The 26,688-nt window shown below is 49.1% G+C and overlaps 1 protein-coding gene across 3 annotated transcripts in view; it reads left to right on the top strand.

The window, feature by feature from the left end:
- The first annotated feature begins 438 nt into the window (after positions 1-438).
- LOC144128527 (protein lin-9 homolog) overlaps positions 439-26,688 on the top strand; it is a 68,576-nt gene continuing 42,326 nt past the window's right edge. The window contains exons 1-7 of one of the 3 annotated variants that reach the window (XM_077661973.1): positions 439-456; positions 19,238-19,273; positions 19,441-19,487; positions 19,613-19,720; positions 19,830-19,904; positions 21,826-21,953; positions 24,280-24,405. In XM_077661973.1, the coding sequence (XP_077518099.1) occupies positions 19,264-19,273; positions 19,441-19,487; positions 19,613-19,720; positions 19,830-19,904; positions 21,826-21,953; positions 24,280-24,405 (494 nt within the window). In that variant the 5' untranslated portion in view covers positions 439-456; positions 19,238-19,263. Of the gene's footprint in view, positions 457-18,864; positions 18,913-19,062; positions 19,082-19,237; positions 19,274-19,440; positions 19,488-19,612; positions 19,721-19,829; positions 19,905-21,825; positions 21,954-24,279; positions 24,406-26,688 lie in introns of those variants that run through there. The other 2 variants (XM_077661972.1, XM_077661974.1) reach the window with 2 other exon arrangements.

The following is a 26,688-nucleotide window of genomic DNA, read 5'->3' as shown; positions in this document are numbered from 1 at the left end:
CTGGAACAGCAAGCTTGGATCATCCAGCTAGTCCGCAGGTTAGCTGCCGCCAGCGGAGCACTGGACTAGGGGCCCCGACCACCCGGCTCCTGCGAATTAATAAATCATCTAAATAATATATCTCTCTCAGACATGCAGCCTTACAGTTAAAAAAAAACCTTGCACATCTCCAATGTACGCCCGATCTTAGAGTTCGCGTGCGTGGTATGGGACCAGGCAACTAAAAGAAATGCTGATGTCATCATCATCATCATCAGCAGCAGCAGCAGCAGCAGCAGTGCCATATTACTTGAGGAGAAGAAGAAGAAGAAGAAGCAGCCTGACTACAAGGAGACTGGTGTGCACGGCAGGCGTCGAGGGCAGACATCTTGACGTGTGGACGTGAAGGATCTTCAAAACTTATCTTCAGCAGTCCTCCGAGGGTCGACTAACGCGGACTACCGTCATCCTTCTTCGGTGAGGCCGTTCCACGTGTGGGGTTTTGGCCAGGTTTTTTTGGTGCAGTACCGATAGTTAGGGGTAATGTCCCCTTAGGCCTAACGTCATGTCGTTAGCTTCCCCGGGTGGAGGTCCGGCTCCCTGGTTCGCCAGCCTGCCGGCCCAAAGTTCGCCCTTAGATGCTTTCGGTAGAAATGGTGTCACGGACATCCTAGTGGCGCTTGTACCCTTTGGAGACGGGGCAATCAAATTGAAAAATTCTATATTGATCCAGGAGCAGCTGAAGGCTGTAACCAGCCGCCACCTGGAAATCTCCGAACTGCGCCCTTTCGGCCGTAGAGGCATATTGTTCCGATCCTCGGATGTGCAGTGCGTGTCGGAGTTGCTGCACTGCACATCATTCGCGTCATTGCCAGTCAAACCTTTCATACCAGAACAGCTTGCATGCTCGAAAGGAATCATCCGCGGCGTGGACCCATCGGCGTCTCCTCAGGAACTACTTGATGACCTTCAGGACGCCGGTGTTGGCGTGATATCAGTTTACCGCTGCATCAGAGATGCTAATGGCTCACGTGTACCGACAGAGTCTGTGATCGCTACATTTGCAGGATCTTCGTGCCCTTCTGAGCTAAAGGTTTGTCCCATACTGTACCGCGTTGACCCGTTACATCCTCGTCCGTTGCAATGCAGGTATTGCTGGCGCTTTGGTCATAGCAGTAAAGCTTGCAAATCTGTGACGCGTTGCCGACTATGCGGGGAGAATCATTCTGCAGACCTCTGTGCATCTGAAGGTCCCATTTGTACTCTATGTGGCGGCAGTCATCCGGCTGATGATGCTGGCTGCCCCAAACGTTCAGAAGAGCAGTATGTTCTGGACATCATTCAGCAGAGAAGGTGTTCTAGGGTGGATGCTTATACACAACTAGACCGAAAGAAGCACTCTTATGCGGGCATGGAAAGATCAGCTGGTTCTGAGGCAGAAGCGTTGCTGACAAAGTCAGTGGTGTCAGTGGTCGAGAAGGCACTTGCAGGTGTTGTGGACCGTATGCTGACTACATTCACTGAAGCTCTGTCCCAGGTTATTGCGAATCAGGTTGCCCATCCAACTGTTGGCATTCCTGTTCCATCAACCAGTTCTTCTCATAGCCTCTCTGGTGTCTCTCCCATGGCTCCTATGCCTGCTGAGTCCTCGTCTGTGCCTGCACATGGTACCGGGGATACCAGCATTTCTACTGCTTGCAATACGTACGTCGAGATGGGGAATCCTTCCCAGAAGCGTCGTGCTGCTTCCTCTCGTTCGAAGTCTGCCCTCCCAAGCAAGAAAGGTTCCCCCAGAATTCCACATAGATCTGATTTGTTACAGGAGGCTGTCACAGCCTCTCTGTTTTTACAGTAACAATGGCGGGGTTAAAAGTACTACAGTAGAATTGCCGCTCAGTGGTGTCTTCTTTTCACGATTTACATCACCTTGACTCACAAGTAGACCCCGACATAATTTTACTTCAGGAAACTAGGCTTACTTCTATTAGGTCATTCTCTCTAAAACATTTCCGGGTATTCCGTGTCGATCGCAATTACGGTCGGGGTGGTGGCTTGTTAACATTAATTTCTTCTAAATTTGTTCATCGGGCGCAGATACATCACCAAATTCAAACACCTGACGGCGAATTGTTGGCTGTTGATATCGCAATTCCGCAGTGTGCTCCCTATACCGTTGCTAATGTTTACTTTCCTTCAGGTGTACACAACACGGATCATTTAAATGTTCTTTTGCGGTCTAGCAATAGAGTGGGGATTGCTGGAGATTTCAATTCCCACCACGTAAATTGGGGTTTTCGCACTGATGCATGTGGCCAGCTTCTATGGTCATGGATGTTGGCAAGGAACGTGCGTTGCTGTAACAGTCCAGGAGTAACTTTCTTGCGTTCCGACTCTCGGTCTGTCATTGACTTAACACTGGCTGTGACCGGGGCGCAGGTTTCTTCGTGGTCTACAGTGAACTGTGGTACTTCCAGTGACCACTTTCCGATATCTTTCACAATAGCAGCTTCTCCCCTAAGGACGACTGCGTCTCTACAAAAATTCGTAAACCATACACTTTTCAAAAAACGTGTGCAATCCTCTTTCTCCTCCACTGCATCATCGGATAACTTGGATCGCGCTAACCGAGTTCTCGGTTTTGTGTTAGGGGCCTCTGAGCGTTCCGTGTTCACGGTGCAGTCTACGGTCAAGAACAAACAGCCCTCCCTGTGGTGGAATGATGACTGTGATAGAGCATATCGCCTTATAAAAGCTGCTTGGGAAACCCTCTCTCATAACCACTGCCCGCGTAATTGGATAATTTACAAATTTCTAGCGGCTTCATTTAAAAGGACCATTGGTAAAGCGAAGGAAGAGTACAATGAGAATTCGAACAGTTATCTATCCAGCCCTAATAACCGCAAATTTTTGTGCCGATTCGTGGAATGCACCCATAAAACATCGACCTCCCATGTTACACAGTCCGTGCTGTTAACACCAGAGGATGCAAAAAATCAACTTGACCAGATAGCACAAGGCCTTCACTACGGTTACACCCTCTGAATTATTTTCCATTGTTACTGGCCTCAAACCTGCAGCTCCCGGATGCGATGGGATCTCTATCGGTATGTTGAAGTCTCTTGTGGAAGAATTTACCTCGGATGTTTTGCATATGGTTAATGTGTCCCTGGAGAAAGCTAGGATCCCTCCTGAATGGAAAATTGCGAAAATAATCTTACTTCTCAAGGATCCAGAAAAGGGTTTAGAAATTGACAGCATTCGGCCCATTTCCCTCTTCTCTAATTTAGTTAAAGTTATTGAACGAATTGTGCACAGCCGTCTTACAGATCATGTTCTAGCGGTACAAGCCTTCAGTGCTTCTCAGATAGGGTTTCGTCGGGGGTACTCGATTTGGACCGCACAATTGGATTTGGAAAGTAGAATTAGGATGGCAGTGGAGAAGAAAGAGGTCGCGGCGTTAGTCACCTTGGATATCGCTAAAGCGTATGACAGTGTAGAGCATTCGATTTTATTGAACAAGCTGGACGAAATTCGGCCGCCTTTTTATATTCTTGCATGGGTTCAGGAATTCCTAAAAGAAAGGCGGTTCTTCTGTTCGGACGGTTCCTTTATTTCCGAGACTTTTTCACAGACTAGAGGTGTGCCTCAGGGTTCCGTACTGTCTCCGTTACTTTTTAACATACTTGTGCGAGATATACCAATTCAGGGTGACGTCAAGGTGTATGTGTATGCGGACGACATCGCCTTTTTCGCTTCTGCTAGAGACATACACTAACTTTACCAGCTTTTGCAGACCTACCTCAATGCACTGGAAGTATGGCTTGGCAAGTTACACTTAACTCTTAACGTGAACAAATCTTCTGGTCTCATTTTTCCTCCAGCGTCCCCTCTTTATATAAGTATACAGTATTGTAGCGCCCAAATCCCGCAAGTGGAGTTCTTAAAGTATCTAGGTGTAATTTACGACCCTCACCTCGACTGGCGACCTCATATCAATAGTATAGTCTTAAATGGCGAGCGAGCTCTCGGTCGCCTTATGCGAATCAGCAATAGAAAATTTGGTATGCGCAGAGACTCTCTTATTTCTCTATAAAACTTACGTAAGACCAATTTTGGAGTTCGGTTGCGTTATGTTCTCCGGTTGCCCTAGATATAAAATTCAACCAGTGGTTCTTTTGGAGAGGCGTGCTCTACGGCTATGCCTGGGATTACCAAAATCAGTGGCGAATTGTGTCCTCTTTCTGGAAGCTCGCATACGGGACTTGAACTCTCGCTTCTAACTTCTCACAGTGCGCGCCTTCTTACGGGGACTTGAGCCAATGCCTGGAGTGGCTCCTCCAATTTTTTTGACAACCCCAGCATTCTTTCTAGGTAAACATTGGCCGATTTACAAACTGCCTCTATTTGTGTTTACTAGAAGTGCAGTCTCGCTTAGGTCTGTGCAATGCGTCAGCGATTTGCAGGCTGCACCAGTTGTTTGCTTCGACCATGTGCTGCCGCTTTACGCAAAGCACTTACCTGCCAACGTGCTAAATGGTCTCCTGGAGTAATATCTCTTGCAGTATCCGAGCCATGTTGCAATTTTCACAGATGCCTCTCAACAAGCCGAAAGGCAGCAGTAGGTGTTATTCACGAGCACTAGATTGGCGTTATTCTCTCCGTATCTCTGATTATACACCAATTTTCACTGCTGAATTTATCGCTATTGGTCTGGCCCTTCAAAACGTTCCCAGCAATATTTCTCAAGTCATCATTCTCTCGGACTGTCCGCTCAGTCTTGGCTGCACTAGAAAGCTCGCAAACTACTTTCCTGTACCGATCCCTACTGTACTTTGTGCCACGTCATGTCCTAGAGGCGCGTTTTCAGTGGATATCCCAGGGTACTGTGGCATTTCTTCAAATTCTATCGCCGATTTCTTAGCGAAATCTGCCATCAATGGCCCTGTTGCCCAGGGCGTTCCAAACCTCACACTTCTGACCACGTCTCGTTATGAACGTTTCCAAATTCACCATTACCTGCGCCATGAGCCCATCCTTGGTACAGCGGATTTCGAACATCTGAAATTCCCATGGAACATACGTTCCTGCGCATCAAGACAATGTGAGCTTTCCATGACGCTGTTGCGCTGTAGGATTCCTCGCCTTAATCTATATTTATGCCGTTCGGGGTTCACACCGTCGAATCTATGTGCGTCATGCGGGGACGTTGAATCCACAGATATTTCATCCTCTACTGCCGGCGGTTTGCACGGCAGAGAATTCAGTTTTTGGTAAATCCTCTCGCTCAATTAGGTTTGTCGTTTACTCTTCCCGTCCTCCTCTCATTCGGTGCAACCGTCAAAGGGCATGCCATTTCGCAGGTGTGTCAGCTACTCCACAAGTATATCATTGCGAACGGGAGATTCTTGTGTTAACTTCTCGATACCTTTTCTTCTCTCTCAAAATTATTTGCTTTCTTATCAATTCTCAAAATTTTGTAATTCTACTTGCACCGCTTTGTTTCCTTGATTTCCAATCTGATTTCCTCATGCTCAATCAAAATTAAAGATTTCCTTTTCACTCCCAATCATCTTAATTGATAAGTCGGTTGAGATTCACTTGGATTAGACTTTCCCTGTTTGGACCTGCACCAAACCCTGGCCAATCCCCCACCGTTGGTATGTGCCATCATCTTTCAGGCAGCAACAACAACGACTACGAGGCCTCTCCCATGTCTCGCCAATTAACCCTCCCGTTTACTAGCTGCGGCCACCGTATCCCCGCAAGCTTCTTAATCTTCTCCGCTCACCTAACTTTCTGCCGCCCCCTGCTACGCTTGCCATCTCTTGGAATCCACGTCGTTGTGAGCAAGATAGCACAAGAATGAACGATAATATTAAAAAGGAAGGAAATAAAAAAATGAGACGACGATAGACCTAGGACGAGGGGGAGGAGGGGGAGAAAGAAATGATAAAGAGGCGATATGAAGTAATGGGAAGACCGGTGTAATGCGTTTTTCTGTTGTGGTCTTATTTTGGCCATGACCAGGGGCAAGACCAGTTTAAAGAATTACATCAGTGTCGGAATATACCTGAGAAAAATAATAATAGTTGTTTTTGGTGCCGTAGTGGAGGCTGAAAAGTCCTGGTGTTCCGTGATTTTCTTCTTGTTTGTTTTAACGGCGACAGCCGTAGTGGAGGGCTCCGGAAGAAAGAGGTGCCGTAGTGGAGGCTGAAAAGTCCTGGTGTTCTGTGGGTTTTTTTCTTGTTTGTATTAACGGTGACCACATCACTTCACCTCTTTCAACGACTGCTAGATCGCAACAGCACGCATTAACACTGAACACGGTCAAGGATCGATTAGTGGAGAACGAATCCGCATTTTCGACAGGTATAACAGGTTCCAAACTCAGCGCAGGCGGTTTTGCCTCAAGAGGCTGAAAAGTCTTGGTGTTCCGTGTTTTTTCTTGTTTGTTTTAAGGGCGACATCATCACGAGTGCTTCCTATGCAGTAGGCGGCAGTGATGGTGTTTGAAATTAATAATAAATGGTTTTGGGGGAAAGGAAATGGCGCAGTATCTGTCTCATATATCGCTGGACACCTGAACCGCGCCGTAAGGGAAGGGATAAAGGAGGGAGTGAAAGAAGAGAGGAAGAAAGAGGTGCCGTAGTGGAGGGCTCCGGAAGGGGTGCCGTAGTGGAGGCTGAAAATTCCTGGTGTTCCGTGATTTTTTTCTTGTATGTTTTAACGGCGACAGCATCACTTCACCTCTTTCAACGACTGCTACATCGCAACAGCACTTATTAGCCCTGAACGCCGTCAAGGATCGATTAGTGGAGAATGAATCCGCATTTTCGGGAGGTGTAACAGGTTCCAAACTCAGCGTAGGCGGTTTTGTATCGAGAGGCTGAAAAGTCTTGTGTTCCGTGTTTTGAAGCGAAAACCTTCACTAGCTAGTCAACACCGCGCTTCGCGCGAGCCGGCGTATGTCGGAGCACGAGTGACGTCATGCACGGCGCAGGTGGCCGCCGCCGACTCTTTCTCTCTCTCTCTCTCTCGCTCAATAGTGACTACTGCGCATGCGCTACTAATACCACTGAGCCACAGGTGTTCCCCCACTCTCTTTCTTCTTTCCCTCTTGCCTTTATCCTTTCCTTTACAGCGCGGTTCGGGTGTCCGCCGAGATATGTGAGACGGTTAGTGTTCCATTTCCTTTCCTCAAAAACCAAACAAAACAAGTGAGCCGACGGCGTTCATACACTTTTTGGCGTTGACAACTTTGCAAGGGACGCTCATTTTCACGGAAGGAAAGGCGCAAACCGGCTCCGTGGCACAGTGGAGACCTCAATTTCGCTTCCATATACGTGGCTTGGTGTTCAACTGCGAAAGCCTGCTTTGATTGCGTTCCGCACACTGGATAGGCAGCACGCCCTCCCTACCACACTAGGAGGTGGCATGCAGCGCTAATACATTATAGCCCCATCTTGCTCTCTCACCACCGCCACATGTACCAAAACACGAATGAGGCGCTTGCATATCCAGGGAGCCAGTTATGCGCGTTTCCTTTTCTCAAAGCCATCGCCGTCTAGAACATTGTCAACGCCAACGCCAATGAAGCACAGTGAACGCCGAACTCTTTCGCTTTGCATATCCTGGATTAGCTGAGCTAATCTACATTAATTTTTTTCTTGTTTGTTTTTACGGCGACAGCATCATGAGTGCTTCCTATGCCGTAGACGGCAGTGGTGGTGTTTGAAATTAATAATTGGTTTTTGGAGAAGAAATGGCGCAGTATCTGTCTCATATATCGCTGGACACCTGAACCGCGCCTTAAGAGAACGGATAAAGGAGGGAGTGAAAGAAAAGAGAAAAAAAGAGGTGCCGTAGTGGAGGGCTCCGGAACAAAGAGGTGCCGCAGTGGAGGCTGAAAAGTCCTGGTGTTCCGCGATTTTTTTGTTTGTTTTAACCGCGACAGCCGTAGTGGAGGGCTCCGGAAGAAAGAGGTGCCGTAGTGGAGGCTGAAAAGTCTTGGTGTTCTGTGGGTTTTTTTCTTGTTTGTATTAACGGTGACCACATCACTCCACCTCTTTCAACGACTGCTAGATCGCAACAGCACGCATTAACACTGAACACGGTCAAGGATCGATTAGTGGAGAACGAATCCGCATTTTCGACAGGTATAACAGGTTCCAAACTCAGCGCAGGCGTTTTTGCCGCAAGAGGCTGAAAAGTCTTGGTGTTCCGTGTTTTTTTCTTGTCTGTTTTAACGGCGACATCATCACGAGTGCTTCCTATGCAGTAGACGGCAGTGATGGTGTTTGAAATTAATAATAATTGGTTTTCGGGAAAAGGAAATGGCGCAGTATCTGTCTCATATATTGCTGGACACGTGAACCGCGCCGTAAGGGAAGGAATAAAGGAGGTAGTGAAAGAAGAGAGGAAGAAACAGGTGCCGTAGTGGAGGCTGAAAAGTCCCGGTGGTCTGTGATTTTTTTCTTGTTTGTTTTAACGGCGACAGCCGTAGTGTAGGGCTCAGGAAGAGAGAGGTGCCGTAGTGGTGGCTGAAAAATCTGGGTTTTCCGTGTTTTTTTTCTTGTTTGTTTTAACGGCGCAGCATCACTTCACCTCTTTCAACGACTGCTACATCGCAACAGCACGCATTAGCACTGAGGCTGAAAAGTCTTGGTGTTTCGTGTTTTGGAGCGAAACGCTTCACTAAGCTAGTCAACACCGCGCTTCGCGCGAGCCGGCGTATGTCGGAGCACGAGTGACGTCACGCATGGCCGCCGCCAACTCCGTCGCCTGTTTCCATCCGTTTGTTTCTCTCTCGCTCGCTCCCTAGTCACTACTGCGCATGCGCCACTACTAGCACCGAGCCACAGGTGTTACGCCGCTGCGCAGCGCCGCGCCTTTCCTCAAAATCTAACTTTCAATTTTCAGTTTCCGCTTTCCTCTTTCCCTCCTTCCTTTATCCCTTCCGTTACGACGCTGTTCGGGTGTCCACCGCGATATGTGAGATGGTTACTTTGCCATTTCCTGTCCTCGAAATCCGAACAAAACAAGTGATTCGACGGCGTTCATAGAGTTCATGGACGTTGACAACATTGCAAAGACCGTTCATTTTCACGAGAAGAAAGGCGCACAACCGGCTCTCTAGGTCAGTGGAGACCTCAATATCGCTTTCGCTTTGTATATCCTGGAATAGCTGGGTTAATCCACTTTAATTTTTTATCTTGTTTGTTTTAATGGCGACAGCACCATGAGTGCTTCATATTCCGTAGACGGCAGTGGTGGTGTTTGAAATTAATAATCATAATAATAATAATAATAGTTGGTTTTTTGGGGAAAGGAAATGACGCAGTATATGTCTCATATACCGTTGGACACCTGAACCGCGCCGTAAAGGAAGGGATAAAGGAGGGAGTGAAAGAAGATAGGAAGAGGTGCCGTAGTGGAGGGCTTCGAAATAATTTAGACCACCTGGGAATCTTTAACGTGCACTGAAATCGCACTGCACACAGGCGCGTTGGCGTTTTGAAAACGGCGTTCGGAGGCCGGGTGAGCGGACGCGCTTCACATGCGCTCCGCAAACTTTTTCCTTTACGACCGGATTTACTCATACCAGCCGTCTGAAAGTAGTGTCATCAGCCTCCGCTACTCGTAAGGTACCTGCCGATACCAACCTTTCCTGATTTGGACCACCACATTAAGAGGCAAGTCCAAATCTTTTCATCACCCCGCTGCGCTGAGGCTAAGCCTCGCGGCGCAGCAGCCGCCGATACCGAACGCCGCTAGAGACGCAGCTTCGCGCTCGGACCACCGGCGCGTCGACGCCTCGACGGCGGCATGGAACCCATCGTAGTAGAGGGAGAAGACATATCTCTCTCGGAACTTACCTCTACTAACGGCTGGTAATCAGCGCACGACGAGCGAAGCTCCATTCGCAAATCCCCTCCCACCGTTACTCCGAATCTGTTTCAAGCCCCGGCCGGGCGCCGGCCCCGGCCGCCCCGACTGTCTTCCCTAAGCCACCCCAAGCTCCCCATCGACGACCATAAGATCATCCTCCGTCCCCGTGGCGGCCTCAACCTTCCGGCCGTGAAAGGCGTTGTGCTTCGCGATGCCATTCTGCAAGCAGCCCACCGAGGATTTCAAGAGGCCAAGCCCGACATAGTCATCATCAACACCCTCTAACACCTCATCCTCATCAACACTTCCGACCCGCAGCGCAGACTCCGCTGCCTCGATATTTTTTTTTTTATTCGAGAAGTGTGCAAGCCCTGCCTCGCCAGCCCTGCCTCCCAATTTCGAACAACTCTTGGAGGCGAGAATTCGGGCCGCGGTGCCGGCGGCCACCCAGGCCTTCACAAATCAATTCGCCAACCTCACTACCCATCTAGACGAATTTGCTCGCCAAATTGACGACCGATTTAAGGGGCAAGAGGCTCGCCACGCGACAGCCTGTGCTGCCGTGCGGCCTAAAAAGAAAGCCCGGCTCCACACAGTCTCCAACTCCTCCACGGCAAACGACAGCTTCAGTGATGGCGAGACCATGCACTAGTCTCACCATCTGGCAGTGGAACTGTCGAGGCTTTGGTTCCAAGCGGGGGCTTCTTCACCAGTTCGAGGCCAAGCCCGACATAGTCATCATCAACACCCTCTAACACCTCATCCTCATCAACACTTCCGACCCGCAGCGCAGACTCCGCTGCCTCGATATTTTTTTTTTTATTCGAGAACTGCCTCGATATCAAGTACATACTGATCAAAAGCACCGCCTACGAAATATACTCCTACCAAGCGGCACCGGAGGACTGCGCCCGCGGCGTGGTCCACGGGGTCCCTCACGACCACTCATACAAAGACGTCAAGGACCGTCTCAGTCACGAGCGGAACCCTCCCATCCTCAACGCATGGGCTCGACAGAGTCCATCATCATCCTCTTCGAACAAGACTGGGTGCCCAAGCACATCTACTACTCCTCTGTACTATATAGGTGCTGCCTCTTCAAAAAGAAGACCGAGCACTGCCCTAACTGCGGCGCACTCGGCCACCGTGCGGATGTTCCCGGCTCCCAAGCAACGCCGCTGTCCCGGCTGCGACCAAGTCGAACCCCCTGAGGACCACTCCTTCACGCCGCATTGCAAGGTCTGCGGTAAAGCACACCTGACGGCGGACAGAACGTGCAAGGCGCGCTTCTTCACCCCATACCTCGTCAAAAAGAGGTACAGGGATGCCAAGCGAGCCGCCGAGGCAAACGCCAGCCAGACTCCAACCAATCAGGCTCCACCCCAACACCGCAGCCGCTGCACGACCCGCGAGCCCCAGGCCCCGCAGCTCACATCGAAGTCCTTTCCGGTGCTGCAGCCTGCCGCACCAAAACAGCAGTCCACCTCTAACAAGCCCAAGGCCCGGTCCCGCTCCTGGACTGGAACCAGGCCATCACCACCTCCAGTCCCACCGAGACCACCTGCCCAGGCACCCAGCCGCTGCACCAATGAGGTGAGCTCGGCAGGCGTAGTTTTCCAGGACTCCGCCAACCCCCTCTATGAAGAGCTGCTGCGTGTCCGCGCGCAGCTAGCTTCCCTGAAAAGCACCAACCTCCGCCTCCAGGCACAACTGCATGCCCACCAGCAGGACCAAACCCCTACCCCGGCACCAGCGGCCCCGGCCGCTCTTACCCCCACTCTTCCACCGCCACCTCTCCCTACTCGCGAACCGCCAGCCAAGAAGCGGGCCGCAACACCCACTACCTCCCTGACCACACCAACCCCGACCGAGAGAACGCCAGCCCTGCCTCGCCAGCCCTGCCTCCCAATTTCGAACAACTCTTGGAGGCGAGAATTCGGGCCGCGGTGCCGGCGGCCACCCAGGCCTTCACAAATCAATTCGCCAACCTCACTACCCATCTAGGCGAATTTGCTCGCCAAATTGACGACCGATTTAAGGGGCAAGAGGCTCGCCACGCGACAGCCTGTGCTGCCGTGCGGCCTAAAAAGAAAGCCCGGCTCCACACAGTCTCCAACTCCTCCACGGCAAACGACAGCTTCAGTGATGGCGAGACCATGCACTAGTCTCACCATCTGGCAGTGGAACTGTCGAGGCTTTGGTTCCAAGCGGGGGCTTCTTCACCAGTTCCTAGCTCGGGCAGACGGCCCCGACGTGCTCGCGCTGCAAGAGCCCTCCAATCCCCTCACCCTATCAAGCTACGTGCCCATCGCCCCCAATTCTCCTACACCCCCTCCGGTTGCATTTCTTGTCCGCCATGCGCTCACTACTATCTCCCACCGCTTAGACGCCCCAGAAATAGATCATCTCCTCATCGAACTCGTGCCGCAGCGAACTCGGGATACTAGTCTCTTCATCCTCAACATATAAAGCCACCCGAAGTACCTGCGGCACGACTTTGACCGACTATTCACGCTTGCCAAGCGACCCGCACACAAATGCCCCTCCTGATTGTAGGGGACTTCAACGCCCCGCACACGGTCTGCGGCTACACAGCCGACACCCCAAGGGGCGCAGGGTATTGCTCGCAGCTCAGCAGGTCGGCTTCTCATTCTCACAGACCTCACCACCCCTACTCGCACCGGGAACAGCGTCTGCGCAGACACTACTCCTGACCTCACCTTCACCCACCACCTCCCTCACGCTGCGTGGTGGAACACTCAGGAGAATTTGGGTAGTGATCACTACATTATCGAGATTCTCCTACGAGCAGGCCCAACACGTAGACCCTCTCGTGATGCTACCATCACGAAGCGGGACTCGTTCCGCACCTCCCGAGCAGCCCGCACTCTACACACCATCTCAGACATAGCTACTTGGTGCGACCAAGTCCAGCGTGACGTCCGCGCCGTGAGTCGCCAACTCCCAGAGGACTGCCCTGCAGATGCGATGGATTCCCATTCCCTGCACCTATGGGAGGCCAAGGCGGGTCTCGAACGGAGGTGGCGGCGTCAGCGCTGGAATAGAACACTCAGACGCCGGCTGGCCCGGCTCAACAAGGAGATTGAGACGCATGCTACAACTCTGTCTCGCCAAAATTGGGAATCTCTCTGTAACAAGCTGGACTGCAACATGATCCTGCCCCAGAACTGGAACCTATTCCGCATCTCATTGATTCGACTCAGTCCAAGACGCACCAGAAACACAACCTCATAAAGCTCATACACACATCCGAGGCCACCCCGCAGGAACTCCTCGAGGATCTTCGTGATATCTACTTCCCCGCATATCCCTCCACAGACCAGCCTGACTGCACAGGCTCCCCCAACGACCTTCTTGACCAACCGATCACCTGATGGTAGCAGGTCTTTCACCAAGCAATCCTGCTTCATAAACTGCCTGGACGCAGGGACCGTAGTATCGTTCTTTAGAGGACTTCATCAAATCAGCTAACCTTTTTCCATTCATTTAATCTCTACTACATCATTCAACACACCTTCACTCATCATTGATGGCCTGGGGCAATAAATTTCGCTTAAAAAAAACGATCACCGAGGCGGAAGTGAGGGCAGAACTTCAGCGCCGCAACGCATCCTCAGCTCCTGGCCCCGACGGAGTGCTCAGTGGAAAGACGCCAAAGTAGTCTTTATTCCCAAATCCGGCAAGCCACTTCTCTCCGCTAACCTCCGTTCCACTCACTCTCTTACGTCGTGTGTGGGCAAGCTCATGGAGCATGTTCTCCAGACCCGGCTCAGCCGGTATTTGGAGAACAACAACCTTATGCCTTCGTGCATGTTTGGTTTCCGCCCGGGCTTGTCTACCCAGGATGTCTTTCTACAACCCAAGCACCACATCCTTGACTCCCCCGCGGGCGACACCAAGGCTATCCTCGGCGTCGACCGAACAAAAGTTTTCGATAACGTTACCGACGCAGCCATCCTAGAAGGCCACCACGCTCTAGGCGTAGGCCCGCGGACGTACAATTACATCCGCGATTTCCTCTCCAAACGAACAGCCACACTCACCATGGGCGACCACCGGCTGTCCGGTGTCTCACTGGGAGCGCGGGGAACACCTCAGGGTGCTGTACTGTCTCCTATCCTCTTTAATATAGCCCTTCTCCAGCTCCCCCACCAACTCGCCCAAATACCCGACGTACATTTCAGGCTCTATGCTGATGACATCACTATCTGGGCTAATCGAGGCAGTGATGCCGACATGGAGCACAACCTACAGTCAGCCCTCAACATCATCGACTCAAGCTCGCGCGCGCGGCCTAGCCTGCTCCCCTTCTAAATCATAACTATTCTTCTACCACCCCAGGCCGCACGACCCCGCCAAACCTCCCACCTCACTCACTCTAGAAAACCACCCCATTCCCCTGGTCTCCAAGATTCGCATCCTGGACCACGTCCTTCACTCCCATGGCGCGAATGGCAACGCCATCCAAACTCTCCAGACCCAAGCCTAGCAAGCCACCCGTCTCATTCGGCGCGTGGCGAACCGGCGCGCGGGTATGCGAGAGCGGAACACTGTCCGCCACACCCAAGCCTACATCACGAGCCGCACGGCTTACTCATTCCCCTACCTCCCCCTAAAGCAGAAGGAGCGGCGGGACCGCATCAACGCGCTCCTCAGGAGCTGCACGAAGGTTGCCCTCCGCCTACCCCCCAGCACCTCTACTACCTGGCTCCTCAACCTCGGTACCCACAACACGTTTGAGGGGCTGGCAGAAGCCACCTTAACAGCACAGGTGACTCGCCTGTCGAGTACCGCGGCAGGCCGCACTCTACTCTGTCAGCTAGGCATCACCCCGATCACCCATCCTACCGAGGGGGTTCCTCTACCTCCAGACCCATGCTCCCATCTGATCATCCTTCCAATCCCTAATAACATGCACCCCGAGCACGACGGAGAACGCAGGGCAGCCTGCGCCAAAGCCCTGCACAAGCTCTGCGGCAACAGTTCTGAGGTAGCCTACGTGGACGCGGCAGCGTACTCGTCGGGCTCCTCCCGCATAGTTCTCGCCGTCGCTAATTCTCAGGCCCGACTAATCGCATCAGGATCCGTCACCACTGACTCATCGGAAACTACAGAGGAAGTGGCCATTGCACTCGCTCTCATCTCCACCTCTGCCGCCAAAATTATCTCCGACTCAAAATCCGCCCTATCCAATGTCGCCAAAGGCCTGATATCCCGCACCGCGGCTCGGCTTATACGCTTCTGGCACCCCACCCACCCCGTAACCATTATCTGGACCTCCGCGCACGCAGGCCTCCCGGGTAACGAGGAGGTCCATTCCCTCAACCGAGGTCTCACTTTCCGGGCCGGATTTGGACCTCCTCCACTATCCCAGGAGCGTCTGCTTACGTTCAAGGATATTCTTACGTACTACCGAGATCCCCGGCGCGTTCACGCGCCGCCGGCTCCCTCCCTAACCTTAACCTAGGCCTCCCACTGGCGCCGACTCCAGACCCGAACTGCTCCCTATCCTACTCTCCATGCCCGCTACCCCGATCAGTTCCTTTCTTCTTGTAAGCTCTGCGGGAAACCGCGAGACTTCCTTCATGTCCTCCTCACATGTCCTGCCTTCCCACACTCTCCATCCCCAACCACGGCGGAGTCAAATTGGGAGACTCTCCTGGTCAGCTCCGCTGCTGCTGACCAGCGCCGGATAATTACCGACGCCCTGAAGCGGATAGCCCTCCAAGAGCTGTCCTTTGCACTGTGTCACGGATCTCTCCGGGGAACACTCGGACCGAAAGAATGGACTAGGCGACAGGTGTACCCACACAGACGCACATTTAATACACCCTACGTGACACGCACACTAGCACACAAAACTAACAAATTAACACAAAACACAAAGAGCTATAAATACACACGACCGGGGAACACTGCTACCAGCGTCTACTACTAGCGTTCTACTGTTAGTGGTCGGTGTTCGTGCTCACGGTTGGTTCGGTGCGGCTGCGGCGTTGTATGGATTCAGTAGCCGGCGTCGAGGTGGCGTTCGACGTGCTGCGGCTGGAGTCGCTAGCGGCGTCGCTGGCTGCGTCGTACAAGCTCCCGGTCCAAGCGCCCGCGGAGGTGATGCCGGTGACGTTGGCATTGGGGGCACTACCCGGATGGGTGGCAACAGCGCTGGAGACACCCCTGCCCGTAGCAGCTTGTAGTGCCCTCAGTTAACTCCCCGGAACGGTCTCAGGAACGGCAGGAAGTCCACAATGCGAAGCCGTAGAACGCGAGCTCGCCGGAGCAGTAGCCGGCGTTGCTCTCTTCCCGCCGAAGCGTCCCTGACCTGCCGGAGCATCCGCTTTTCTGCTCTTTTCCCCGTGCCTCGCTCTCCCTCGCCCTTTTATAGCCTTGGCGTTATTGTTGTTGTTGTCCACATACTATGGCACATGCTCACATAGGGGGATTGGCCAAGAATTGGGGGGCACAAAGAGTTTTTGAGGAAAATAATTCCTGGACGAAATTAAAATGAATGGTAAGGACGGAAGAAGTAAACAAAATCAAAACAACGAAATGAAACGGGAAATGCAGAGCGCACGCAGTAGATCGAGACTGATGTTTATAGGCGAGTAGTTAAATGATAATGATAATTGTAAGAATAAAAATAATATTGAAAAAAATTTTTAAAAATTAACAAGGTACCCGTCTTGATTCCATTAAAAAAATTTGCACGGCAGTAAAAACAAACTTGTGGCTGTACCCAAGTATGGTGGCTCCAAACGACAATAAGACTGGGCTGTTCAAACAAAGGCCAAGCTGTTGTAGAGGTTTCTCTAAAAACCGTCATCGCATCATGGTATACCGGCGACAAAGCAACAAAAAATGGTTTATGGTTTCGTGCTCACCACAAAATACGCAGACGGGATTAAGCGCCAGCCCAGACCTGTGCAAATAAAAATTTAAGGGTGGGATCGGGCAGCGGAGCCTTCGTAGAGATACCTCAACCTGCCGTGAATGGCATGATTGCCTTCTCCACGAATACCTCAGGTGAAGGTAATCATCAGATCTTAAAAGAGATGCAGTTGTCATTCTTAAAAAAATTTTGTCGCCGGAACCTCGCTGCTGTAATGTACGCTGCAGCCGGAACGATAGGCATCACGGGGCCATTGAGGGACGCCTTTGCCAGGCAGTCCGCAACTTCATTAACTGTCACACCGCTATGACCTGGCACCCATATCATGTGAACAAGGCTGAAATGCAGAGGGAGTAAGGAATGGAAGGTGTTTAGAATTGGCGAGTCTACAGCTGAAGCAAGGGACGAACACAAAGGAAGAGTGTCTGTAATGACAGCCACTGAAGAGAAAGCTGGCTCTAGTTTGCGAATAGCAAGCACAACCGCCAGAAACTCCACTTAGAAAATTGGGGTGTAGTCGGGAAGCCGCACAGAAAAAGACCAATCTAGAAGCGGGCAATATATTCTCGCTCCTGCCTTTTCATCGCATTGGGAGGCGTCAGTAGCTATCGTTAAGCTAATATGTAGGCTTTGTAAATGGTCTTCTAATAATCCATTTAAAATGCGGGGTGGTAAATGCTTAGCGTTTTTCGGGAAAATGTCATCACAGACAATTTCTACAGAGTACCCACTGTTTTTTGTCGGAAGGATGTTATACAAAAGAGCATATAAAGGTTCAAGCAAATTTTGTACCATAACTACCTGCGGGGTATGAAATCTAGGCCAGTGGACTCCAAAAAAGGAAGTCCGCTGGCAACAAAAAAACAGACAAGGAGCGATGTAAATCTGATTCATATATCCTTAAGTACGTCTGAACAGTGAGGTATTGAAATCTAGAGGATAAAAGAGGAATACGGGCTTCAAGATAAAGCATGTTATTGGCCACACATTTGGGGAGGCCAAGGCACAACCGAAGCGCTTCCAGTTAGAACGAGCGGGCGAATTTTGTAAGCAGCCGTACCAGAAAACAGCACAGATGCAAATTCTAAAATTGGTCAGACATACAAAACATATATCAGCAAAAGTGCATCTCTCCACATTCCAGACCGGGGATTACTTAATCTACCCAACATGCCCACAGCACGAGCCCCTTTCGCTGCGACATGGTCAATGTGGGAGCGCCATGTGAGGCTGTCATCATAAATGACACCAAGATATTTTAATGACTTAACTTGGGGAGTATTTTGCCGCTGGTAACTGAGAGACAGATAACAGAGACTGGTAACTGAGCATAGACGAAGCAACTTTTTATTGTTGAAACTGTCATCTTGTAGCTGCATCTTGGCGTTAGTACACGTAAGCCTTGTCGTTTTCCTCTTCTTCTTCTCCTCTCCACCAATCATCTCTCTCTACCTCACCGAATGCTTCTTCATCTTCTTTAGTCTTCGGTTAATCCTCGTCATCCTTATCGCCAACCTTGTCTTCTTCAAACCTCTTTCGTTCATAATTGAGCCACAGCCGCTGTGGATCAGTGCTTAGCGCGCTCGGCTACTGATCCGGAGTTCCCGGGTTCTAACCCGACCGCGGCGGCTGCGTTTTTATGGAGGCAAAACGCTAAGGCGCCCGTGTGCTGTGCGATGTCAGTGCACGTTAAAGATCCCCAGGTGGTATAAATTATTCCGGAGCCCTCCACTGCGGCACCTCTTTCTTCCTTTCTTCCTTCACTCCCTCCTTTGCCCCCTTTCCTTACGTCGCGGTTCAGGTCTCCAACGATATACGAGACAGATACTTCGCCCTTTCCTTTCCCCAAAAAATCACCACCACAGGATCTTTAACGTGCACTGACATCGCACAGCACACGGGCGCGTTTGCGTTTCGCCTCCATCGAAACACGGCAGGTTATAGTTCCTAACACAGCTGTCTCAGAAAAACGCTCAATTTTGGAACTAGTTACGAATGGAACCAACCTGTCGAGCGCCATACAAGCGCCGGTTTCGTTTTTGCACTTGTTGCCAGATTTACTTTCAAAACGTGCGACTTGGCTGGTGGCGCTTCAGTAGCGCTTTTTAAATGCGTCGACATGGCGGACTCGCTTGAAAGTAGGAAATTTCCTCTGTGGTGTTTATATGAGCAATCGTAACCTTGCCACGCCTCTGTAGCCTGTCGATTTTAAGCAGCATAGACGAAGCAACCTTTTCTTGTTGAAACTGTCATCTTGTAGTTGCATTTTTCGCGATGGCCGGCTGGCGAAAAATAAATACCGATTGTGTAAGCCTAATCGGAGTCCCGCTGCAGGCATTTTGAATTCGCCTCGGGAACATTTTGAAAATTTGGCGGAAAAAGCGCTAGCAGTGTTCGAGCATAAATCTTGTTCTGAATGGTTTTGTAGAAGGTTTTTATTCGGTTTTCTTCGTCTTTCCCCAGGTGAATCGGCAGCAGCGCTTCTGAGTATGAAAGATGGTACGTAGACGAATGTTTTGTATACGACGCTAAACAAGCAGCGTAGCTATGTAGACCCTCGCAAGCGCGCGACATTTGGAAGAATTGCAAATATGCTGGGAGGTGTGCTGTGCATCGCAACTTGTCTGCGAAGTTTAACAGTGCGTAATATCCTTTTATCTCCTCAGGTACTCTGAATAACAACACGCAAAAGCAACTGGGAGTGCATACTAGGGTGAGTCGCGTTCTAGTGTGACCTTATTCCGCAGTAACCTCGGCGATTACAACATGCTTGCGCGCGGCATACCATGGGTGCATGAATTGTCGCGTTTCTTAATCTCCGTTCATCCCATTACGCAGCCGCCACGCATTAGGAAGAGAAATCGGAGGATATTCAATGACTTCGAAGACACGTCGTACACGTTATCAAGATCGTCAGCACGGAAATCGGCGCGCATTGCATCACCGGTAAGTTTGCATTATCTTTGCACCTTTTTTTTTTCTGTTGCGCTGCATTTGATACTTGGAGCTTGATGTGAGAGACTGATTCACATTTGTTCCCACTCCTCTCTTGGAGGTGTCGCAGAAAACTGACGACCCAGAATGGACACCAGACAAGCGCACAGGGAGTCGCAGCATAAAAAAAGAACCGGTACACGCCCTCTTGTTTCTTTTGACTACTTCATTGTTAAATGGCTGTTTTATAGGCGCTGTAATTATCACAGCATGCGTGGTTGCTTGAAATTCTGTAGGTTGGCAGGAATTGGTGCTGAAGCTTGAATGGCCCTGCCTTGGCGCTTCCACCTCCCACACTAATTGGCCTTATTATTTTTTAAATGGCTGGAGCGTTCGCATTATGACACATAGTGCAATAGGTCACGCTAAACCTGTGTATGTTGCACTGTGGATATAAACCCAAGATTTTGAATAACCACGGGTTCCTTTGTTTTTAATGTAAATAGGTATTTGAACCAGAAATGGCATCAATTTTTACTTCAGAGCAGAAAGCCACACATTCTCTGGGTTGTGCATACTTGATAATGCAATATTAATGCATAATGAAGGATTATGCAAATGCAATATTAGAGCCTGTCATTGTGCTGAGCTTAAAGTTCTTTTTCCCTCAACGCGTGGTGCATAATTTATGACGTGAGGTCATTGAGAGCATGTGTGGAAGGAGGTGAACTGGAGCTTTGTTTTCTGGCACTTGGTTTTAGAAATGTAATGCAGTGACCTTTACAGCTGAGCATGTGAGAGAATGCCAATGCCCTTTTCAGTGTGGTCTCTTTACCTTGCTACATGCTCCGGACCATTTGTCCCACCTCATAAAAATTGAAAATTGGTTTTAAAGAAAGGAAATGATGCAGTAACTGTCTCACATACCACCTTGGGTTCCCCAACGTGTACTGACATCGCACAGCACATGGGCGTCTTTTGCGTTTCGCCTCCATCGAAACACAGCCGCCGTGATCGGGTTCGAACCCGGGTACTCCGGCTCAGTAGACGAGCACCCTAACCACTGAGCCACCGCGGCGGGTTCGCACGTCATCGCCATTTTCATTTTCGTTCAGCGTGGTGTGCCGGCAGGCATGAAAGCTGAGAGCTCAAATGCCAGGAGGGAAGTGCAAGGTCCAGTTGCTTGGTTGCTATGTCAATTGTTGGCCCTGAAGAGGTGTGAAAAATCTCTGAATTTTTGTACCATGCAAGTGCTGACACATCCAAGCATTTGTTGAGTGCATTTGATTGACCAGCTGGGTCTGTTTTAAAGTAGTCACATAACCAGATTTTCCTTCTCTGGTGATGGCCTCATTGTGACGGAATGAGCCTCTTAGGACTGTGAATGTAATAAAATATGAAAAGAGGAACAGCTGAAAACTCTGAAACTGCTTAAAAGTGCCCTCTCATGCTAGCAAATTACCTCACAGAGGATGCCAAGGCAAAAAATACCTTTAGTCAAGCCCGAACATAGGCTGTCTAAAAAAAATGAAGCAGTTATAGCTAGGGTACAATGTTGGTATGGTACGGCATGGTATATGGGTTTAACATCCGAAGCTTCTCATGGGATATTAGAGGCACCATGTTAGAGGGTGCCAGTTGCTTCAACCACCTGGGATTCTTTGAACGTGCACTAACATCACACAGCACACGGGCGTTCTTGCAGTTGGCCACCATCGAAATGCAGCCTGTGATCTTGGCAACAGCCGAATGCCTGAGCCACCGCGGCGGGCTGAGATAGAATTAGAAACTTGCCATAAAAGGAGCTTGTGGTGTTGTTTGCAGGTATATTTTCTTGGTGCTTTTCTTTATTTTGCTTATGTCTTGAAAATGTTTGAAAATTTCTTTGTTTTCTCTTGTGAATTCTATGCAAACCATTGGCTCTCAAGAATGCCTCTGAAATTTTGCAACGTCATAAGTTGGTGCACGTTCATCTCAAAAGTGTGTTCCGTTTGCATCTGGCAAGACATTTCCTTGTTCGTTTAGCACCAGAACTGGCAACAGCATGCTGAACAGTTGAAAATCGAGTCCATTGCTGTTTGTAAAGTTGTCTTGTGGTTTTGTGACATTCCTTGAAGCTACCTCCTGCTGTGTTACCAGACAAGCGAGTGATCCAGAAAGTTGGTATACGTTTGCGGAACCTCCTGAAGCTGCCCAAAGCACACAGATGGGTCTGCTACGAGTGGTTCTACTCGAACATCGATCAGTGAGTTTGCTATTTCTTTTGTTTTGCAGTGCCAACCGTGTTAATGAATTCCTGTGGGGTAGACAACCCGTTCGTAGTGTGTCAGCCAACTAGAACAATGTTCAGGTGGGCCTGGAAGGGAGTGCTTTCAAGAATATGAACTGGGGAAGTCATGCAGCCTAAGTGGGCGTGGCCCATGTCCACCCTGATGGGTGCGCTCTTGTGGGATGAGGTTGGGTGCATACTGCTCACTGTTTCTTCTCTGCACTGTAGTAGAAGTTCAGAGAGTGTTTTTTTCTTTTTATGCAGTGTTACAACTACTTAGCCTGATCCTGTGTGCGTTTTCAATGGAAAGCTAGAGAGTTCCCCCTCCTACAATCTGAATCTGCTATAACACCCACGTGTGATAAATTAGTTGCTATCGGTTAGTTTCGAGTGCGTTTAATAAGGACAGGATAAGCGGAACAATCAAACAAAAAAATTTCTTTTGTTGCAATTTTTATGCTACATTATTTTCTGTGTCTCTTCCAGTATCACATTGCTTTCTGCATAATATATCTCCTCCTAAATGGTTGTTTTGAAAAGGTAGCAGCTATCGACCAGACCACGCCCCCTTTTTGTGGATGCAAATATCTTCCCGGCCTTTTGCAGAATAATTCCATGACTGAAACTGAAAGTTTCTCTAGCTGAAGTGAGAACTTGTCTGGCAACAAACAACCTTGGAGCTCTTGCCGTACATGTTACCCCCTAAGTCCTCCATTACCGTCATTTGGGAGCGTGCTTCAAAAAGTGCCTTATTATAGCTGCGGGCATCAAGGATGTCGACATTGGATGCTCTCCTAGCACTCACCGGTGGCAGCATAGGAAGAGCCAAGGTTCCTAGAGGCTTGTGGGTCAACCTGAGAACGTAGCACTATCTACTGGTTGAGAGAAAAGGGCCAATATCAAGCTTACTTTGCTGATTGAGCACTTACAGCAGACCACAAAACAAGTGTGAGAAGCTGAATGTCGGGCAGTGGAGCACTAAGCTAGGTTGGATGACAACTGTCTAGCTGGCGCCTGTTGATTGAACTGGCCAGGAAATGTTTCCACACTGAAAACTTTTCAATGAAGTTACCTTTTCTTTAAACTCTGTTATCTCACAACAACCTATATTGTTACAAAGGTACCATTATCTTCTGAAGGATACAAAGATAAAGCCAGTTTTTATTCTGTGTTTTATGCGATCACGTGAACATATACAGACCCAAAATCAGAGATATTTAATGAATTGTTTTTTATTCTATAAAGGAAAGCAAGAGCAGCAAAAAAAAAAGACCTTAAATTATTCAGTACAGGAGGGGGAAACATTTTTAAAAAGTGCTTTTGTCTTGAGTAGCTTTAATTCAACTGAAAAAAGTCAGCTGACAGAACACAAATCACTGAACAAAATGACACAAACAGATAGATGCAGTTTGTTAGTTTCTGAGACAAGTGTACTGGAACATGCCCCAAGATACATGAAAAGGGTTGGGATTACCCTGTCCCCTTTAGAAAGACGTGGGTTCGGTCCCGACCGCTGCGGTCGAATTTCGATGGAGGTGAAATTCTAAAGGCCCGTGTACTGTGCGGTGTCATCGCACAGTAAAGAGCCCCAGGTGGTCGAAATTCCTGGAGACCTTCACTACGGCATCCCTCATAGCCTGAGTCGCTTTAGGACATTAGGCCCCATAAACCAAACCAAACCTGTCCCCTTTAGAAGTGACTTTCAAGAAATGTCAACATATTAATTTTATTGGTTCAAATCCTGTTGCCATTCAGCATAAAAAAGTACACAAGGCCGGGGGGTAGTCTGTATTCGCTTGCATTTTGTTTCACTGCTATTCATTGTACGGAAGGAAAATGTCTAATGTAGCTTCATAGGCTTGAGTAGATTTTTGGCAGTGTTTACTCCATCTTGTATGAATTAAAACCTGGCATGTCATTTTATGGCACGTAGCTTTCATTTGAACATCAACCTTATGAGGTTTTCGTTTTGTGGGTGCAAAAGGCTGTATGGTTTCAGCTCTTGTAACCATTGCTGATACCTATGCAGTCAAACACCACAGATCACGTTGTAAAACTAAGACTAATTTTGTGTTATGCAGTGTGTATCTACTGTATTCATTTATTTTTGATTTTTTTCCTGTTTGCTGACATTTCGATGTAGTCAAATTTCTTATAGCTGGGAACCAGTTTCTGTCGCACAGTGAAAGTTTGTTACTTCCATTATTTATCAGTACAAACATACAGCTCTGAGTGGGCATGACAAACGAGAAGGAATGCTTTCTGATTTTCTTTGTTTTTTATCTCCTTCTCCTGTGACAAGGCCCCTCTTTCTGGGAGCCAACGAGTTCTGTGGCTACCTGAAGCAGTCGTTTCCCTTGCTCAAGAAGAGGAAGCTGACAAGAGTCCAGTGGTGCAAAATTCGTCGTATTATGGGCAAGCCTCGAAGGTAAGGACAGTGGGAAAACTTGGTTTCCTGGTGTAGTTTATTATAGAGCAGTCCAGATAACCGCATTGTAAAGTTCTGGACAGGAGAGGCATGCATTTCCTTCCACTTCATTGCTAACTCCTCCCATTTCTGCTCTTTACTTCACGATTGCAGTGCTGCACTAAAATACAATGCCGATTAACGGAACACCAACTAGTGTCAAGGAGCTACCACCTGATGCAAGAAATAGTGGCTAGTCCACTACTTCGAGTCATCAGTTGCAAAAAGTAGTATTCAATAATTAATTTCACACACTTTTAGCAGCAATTTAGGCAGTACAGTAAAACCTCGTTGATACGTTCCCGGTTCATACGATTTCCCGGTTCTTACGCTCACAATCGCGGACAATAAAAATGTCCCATAGACTTACACTATATTTTTATGGGTTAATACATTCCCGAAGAACATGATTTCCCGGCTACTACGTTTAAACTTTCGACAAACGGTGGTTGTATAATACATTTATTGACCAACCGCACATGTGCAAACATACAAATCGGCCGAACGAGAGGGCACGCGACATTTTTGCGGCAGTCACCCGCCGTGGTGGCTTCTCTGCAGTGCCTCGATGCAACCAGGCGAAGCACCACTATTGTCGCCAAGAACAGCAAAAGTAAAAACGCCGCGCTAGCATTCGTGACGACCGTTTCTGCGGAGACGCGATATGAAGAGGAAAAACGCTTAGGTTTCTTCGTGGTGTATAAGGGAAAGGAGGCGAAGCTTATACGAACTACAGCGATGCGCTAATATCCGAACGGGCCGGTTCTGGGAAACGCGGCTTTAAAAGCACACTGCGACAATCAGCCGCCGCGGTGGCTTTCCCACAATACTGGGTTGCGACGGGGCGAAGCGTTCGAAAAATGACAAGGAAGAGATGTTGGTTACTTTCCTCACTGCTGTCGACGGACCGGATGCGCTACGAATTTCCTTCCGCGCTAAAGACATCGCGAACGCTGACTGAATTGAGCGAGCACTGGAATGGGATCTGTTCAGCTCTTGTGCCAAGAAATGCCAATCGACATTCTTATAAAGTGAAATTGTCAATAAATGTTTCTTTATCTCATTCAACAGTTATATTTTTCAAAATCAGGCGGTTTGGATCATACGTTTTCCCCCGCAATTAAAAAAAAACATATCAACGAGGTTCTACTGTAAATGTGTGTTTCTCTCGCATGTTTTCGAGACTAACTCACAAGAAAGAAATCACATTTCAGGGTCCCATCTGATGTCAGAAATGTGATTGCAGTATCAATAAATACAAATGCAGTTCAGTTTTTTGGCACACATTGCCTTGCTTCTGTGTCGTGTTATCACTGTTCTTCCTTCATGTTCTTGCTATCTTGCTGCTTAAGTCAAGCACTGTACCTGTTCGGTCTGTTAAGATTCTCACTACTGCAGTTCTGCAACATTCACACTTATATTCACGCACTTTTTGATTATGCACTAAAAGCTGTGAACTCATTTAGCAACATGTAAAATGATGAAGGCATCAAGCTGGATAAATTTAGTAGCTTCTAGAGCTGCCAAACAAAACTAATCCGAGGTGGGAATTGGATGACTGTGAGCATTTGTAAGCTGGAGGCTGAAAGAAAGGAAATGGAGTAATGCTATGTTACGAGTGTATGGAAGTGAATTTTTCATTCCATGTTTTCAAGACAGTTCCTATCTGCACACTTAGTTTCTCATTTTGCCCGTTGTGTTGCTTGCTGCTTTCAGGCGCGCTCAATCCCTACGGTGCAAGCGGTTCAATGTGCCGCGTACATTCATGCTTTTAAATTCGTTTCTGGTAGTCTGGCCTATATCACAGTGGAACTTAGCTAAAGCAGTTCCTACTGGCGAACATACCATAAAATTTCGAACAAGCGCCCCCACCCATGCAAGGGCCTCCCTATCTTCACTGTTAATTTCACATTTCCGCGCCGTTCCAGGAAATTGCCCCCCCCCCCCCTTCCCATCCCTCTCCATGCCCTTATCACGCACCGCGCTCAGGCAACATTGGCCTGCCCCATACAGTCCAAGAATCCAATCCAATCCAATCCTGCTTGTCAAGCCATTTGCATGCCCGTTTGTCACGTGGCATTTGTCTTGTTTTGGCATTGTTAAGCCAGCAATGCATTCGTACACACTGCGCAAAGAAACTTGCGGTCATACAATGGCATTTGGAAAACGGAAGGAGCGTGCACCAAACGTCTCGACACTTTAAGTTCGACTGGAAACAGGTACGGGAATAGGACAAGAATTTCG

Source organism: Amblyomma americanum, chromosome 4 (assembly GCF_052857255.1).
Source record: "Amblyomma americanum isolate KBUSLIRL-KWMA chromosome 4, ASM5285725v1, whole genome shotgun sequence".
Classification (NCBI taxonomy): Eukaryota; Metazoa; Arthropoda; class Arachnida; order Ixodida; family Ixodidae; genus Amblyomma; species Amblyomma americanum.
Note: the sequence above shows the minus strand (reverse complement) of the source record. Positions and strands in the feature narration are given on the sequence as shown.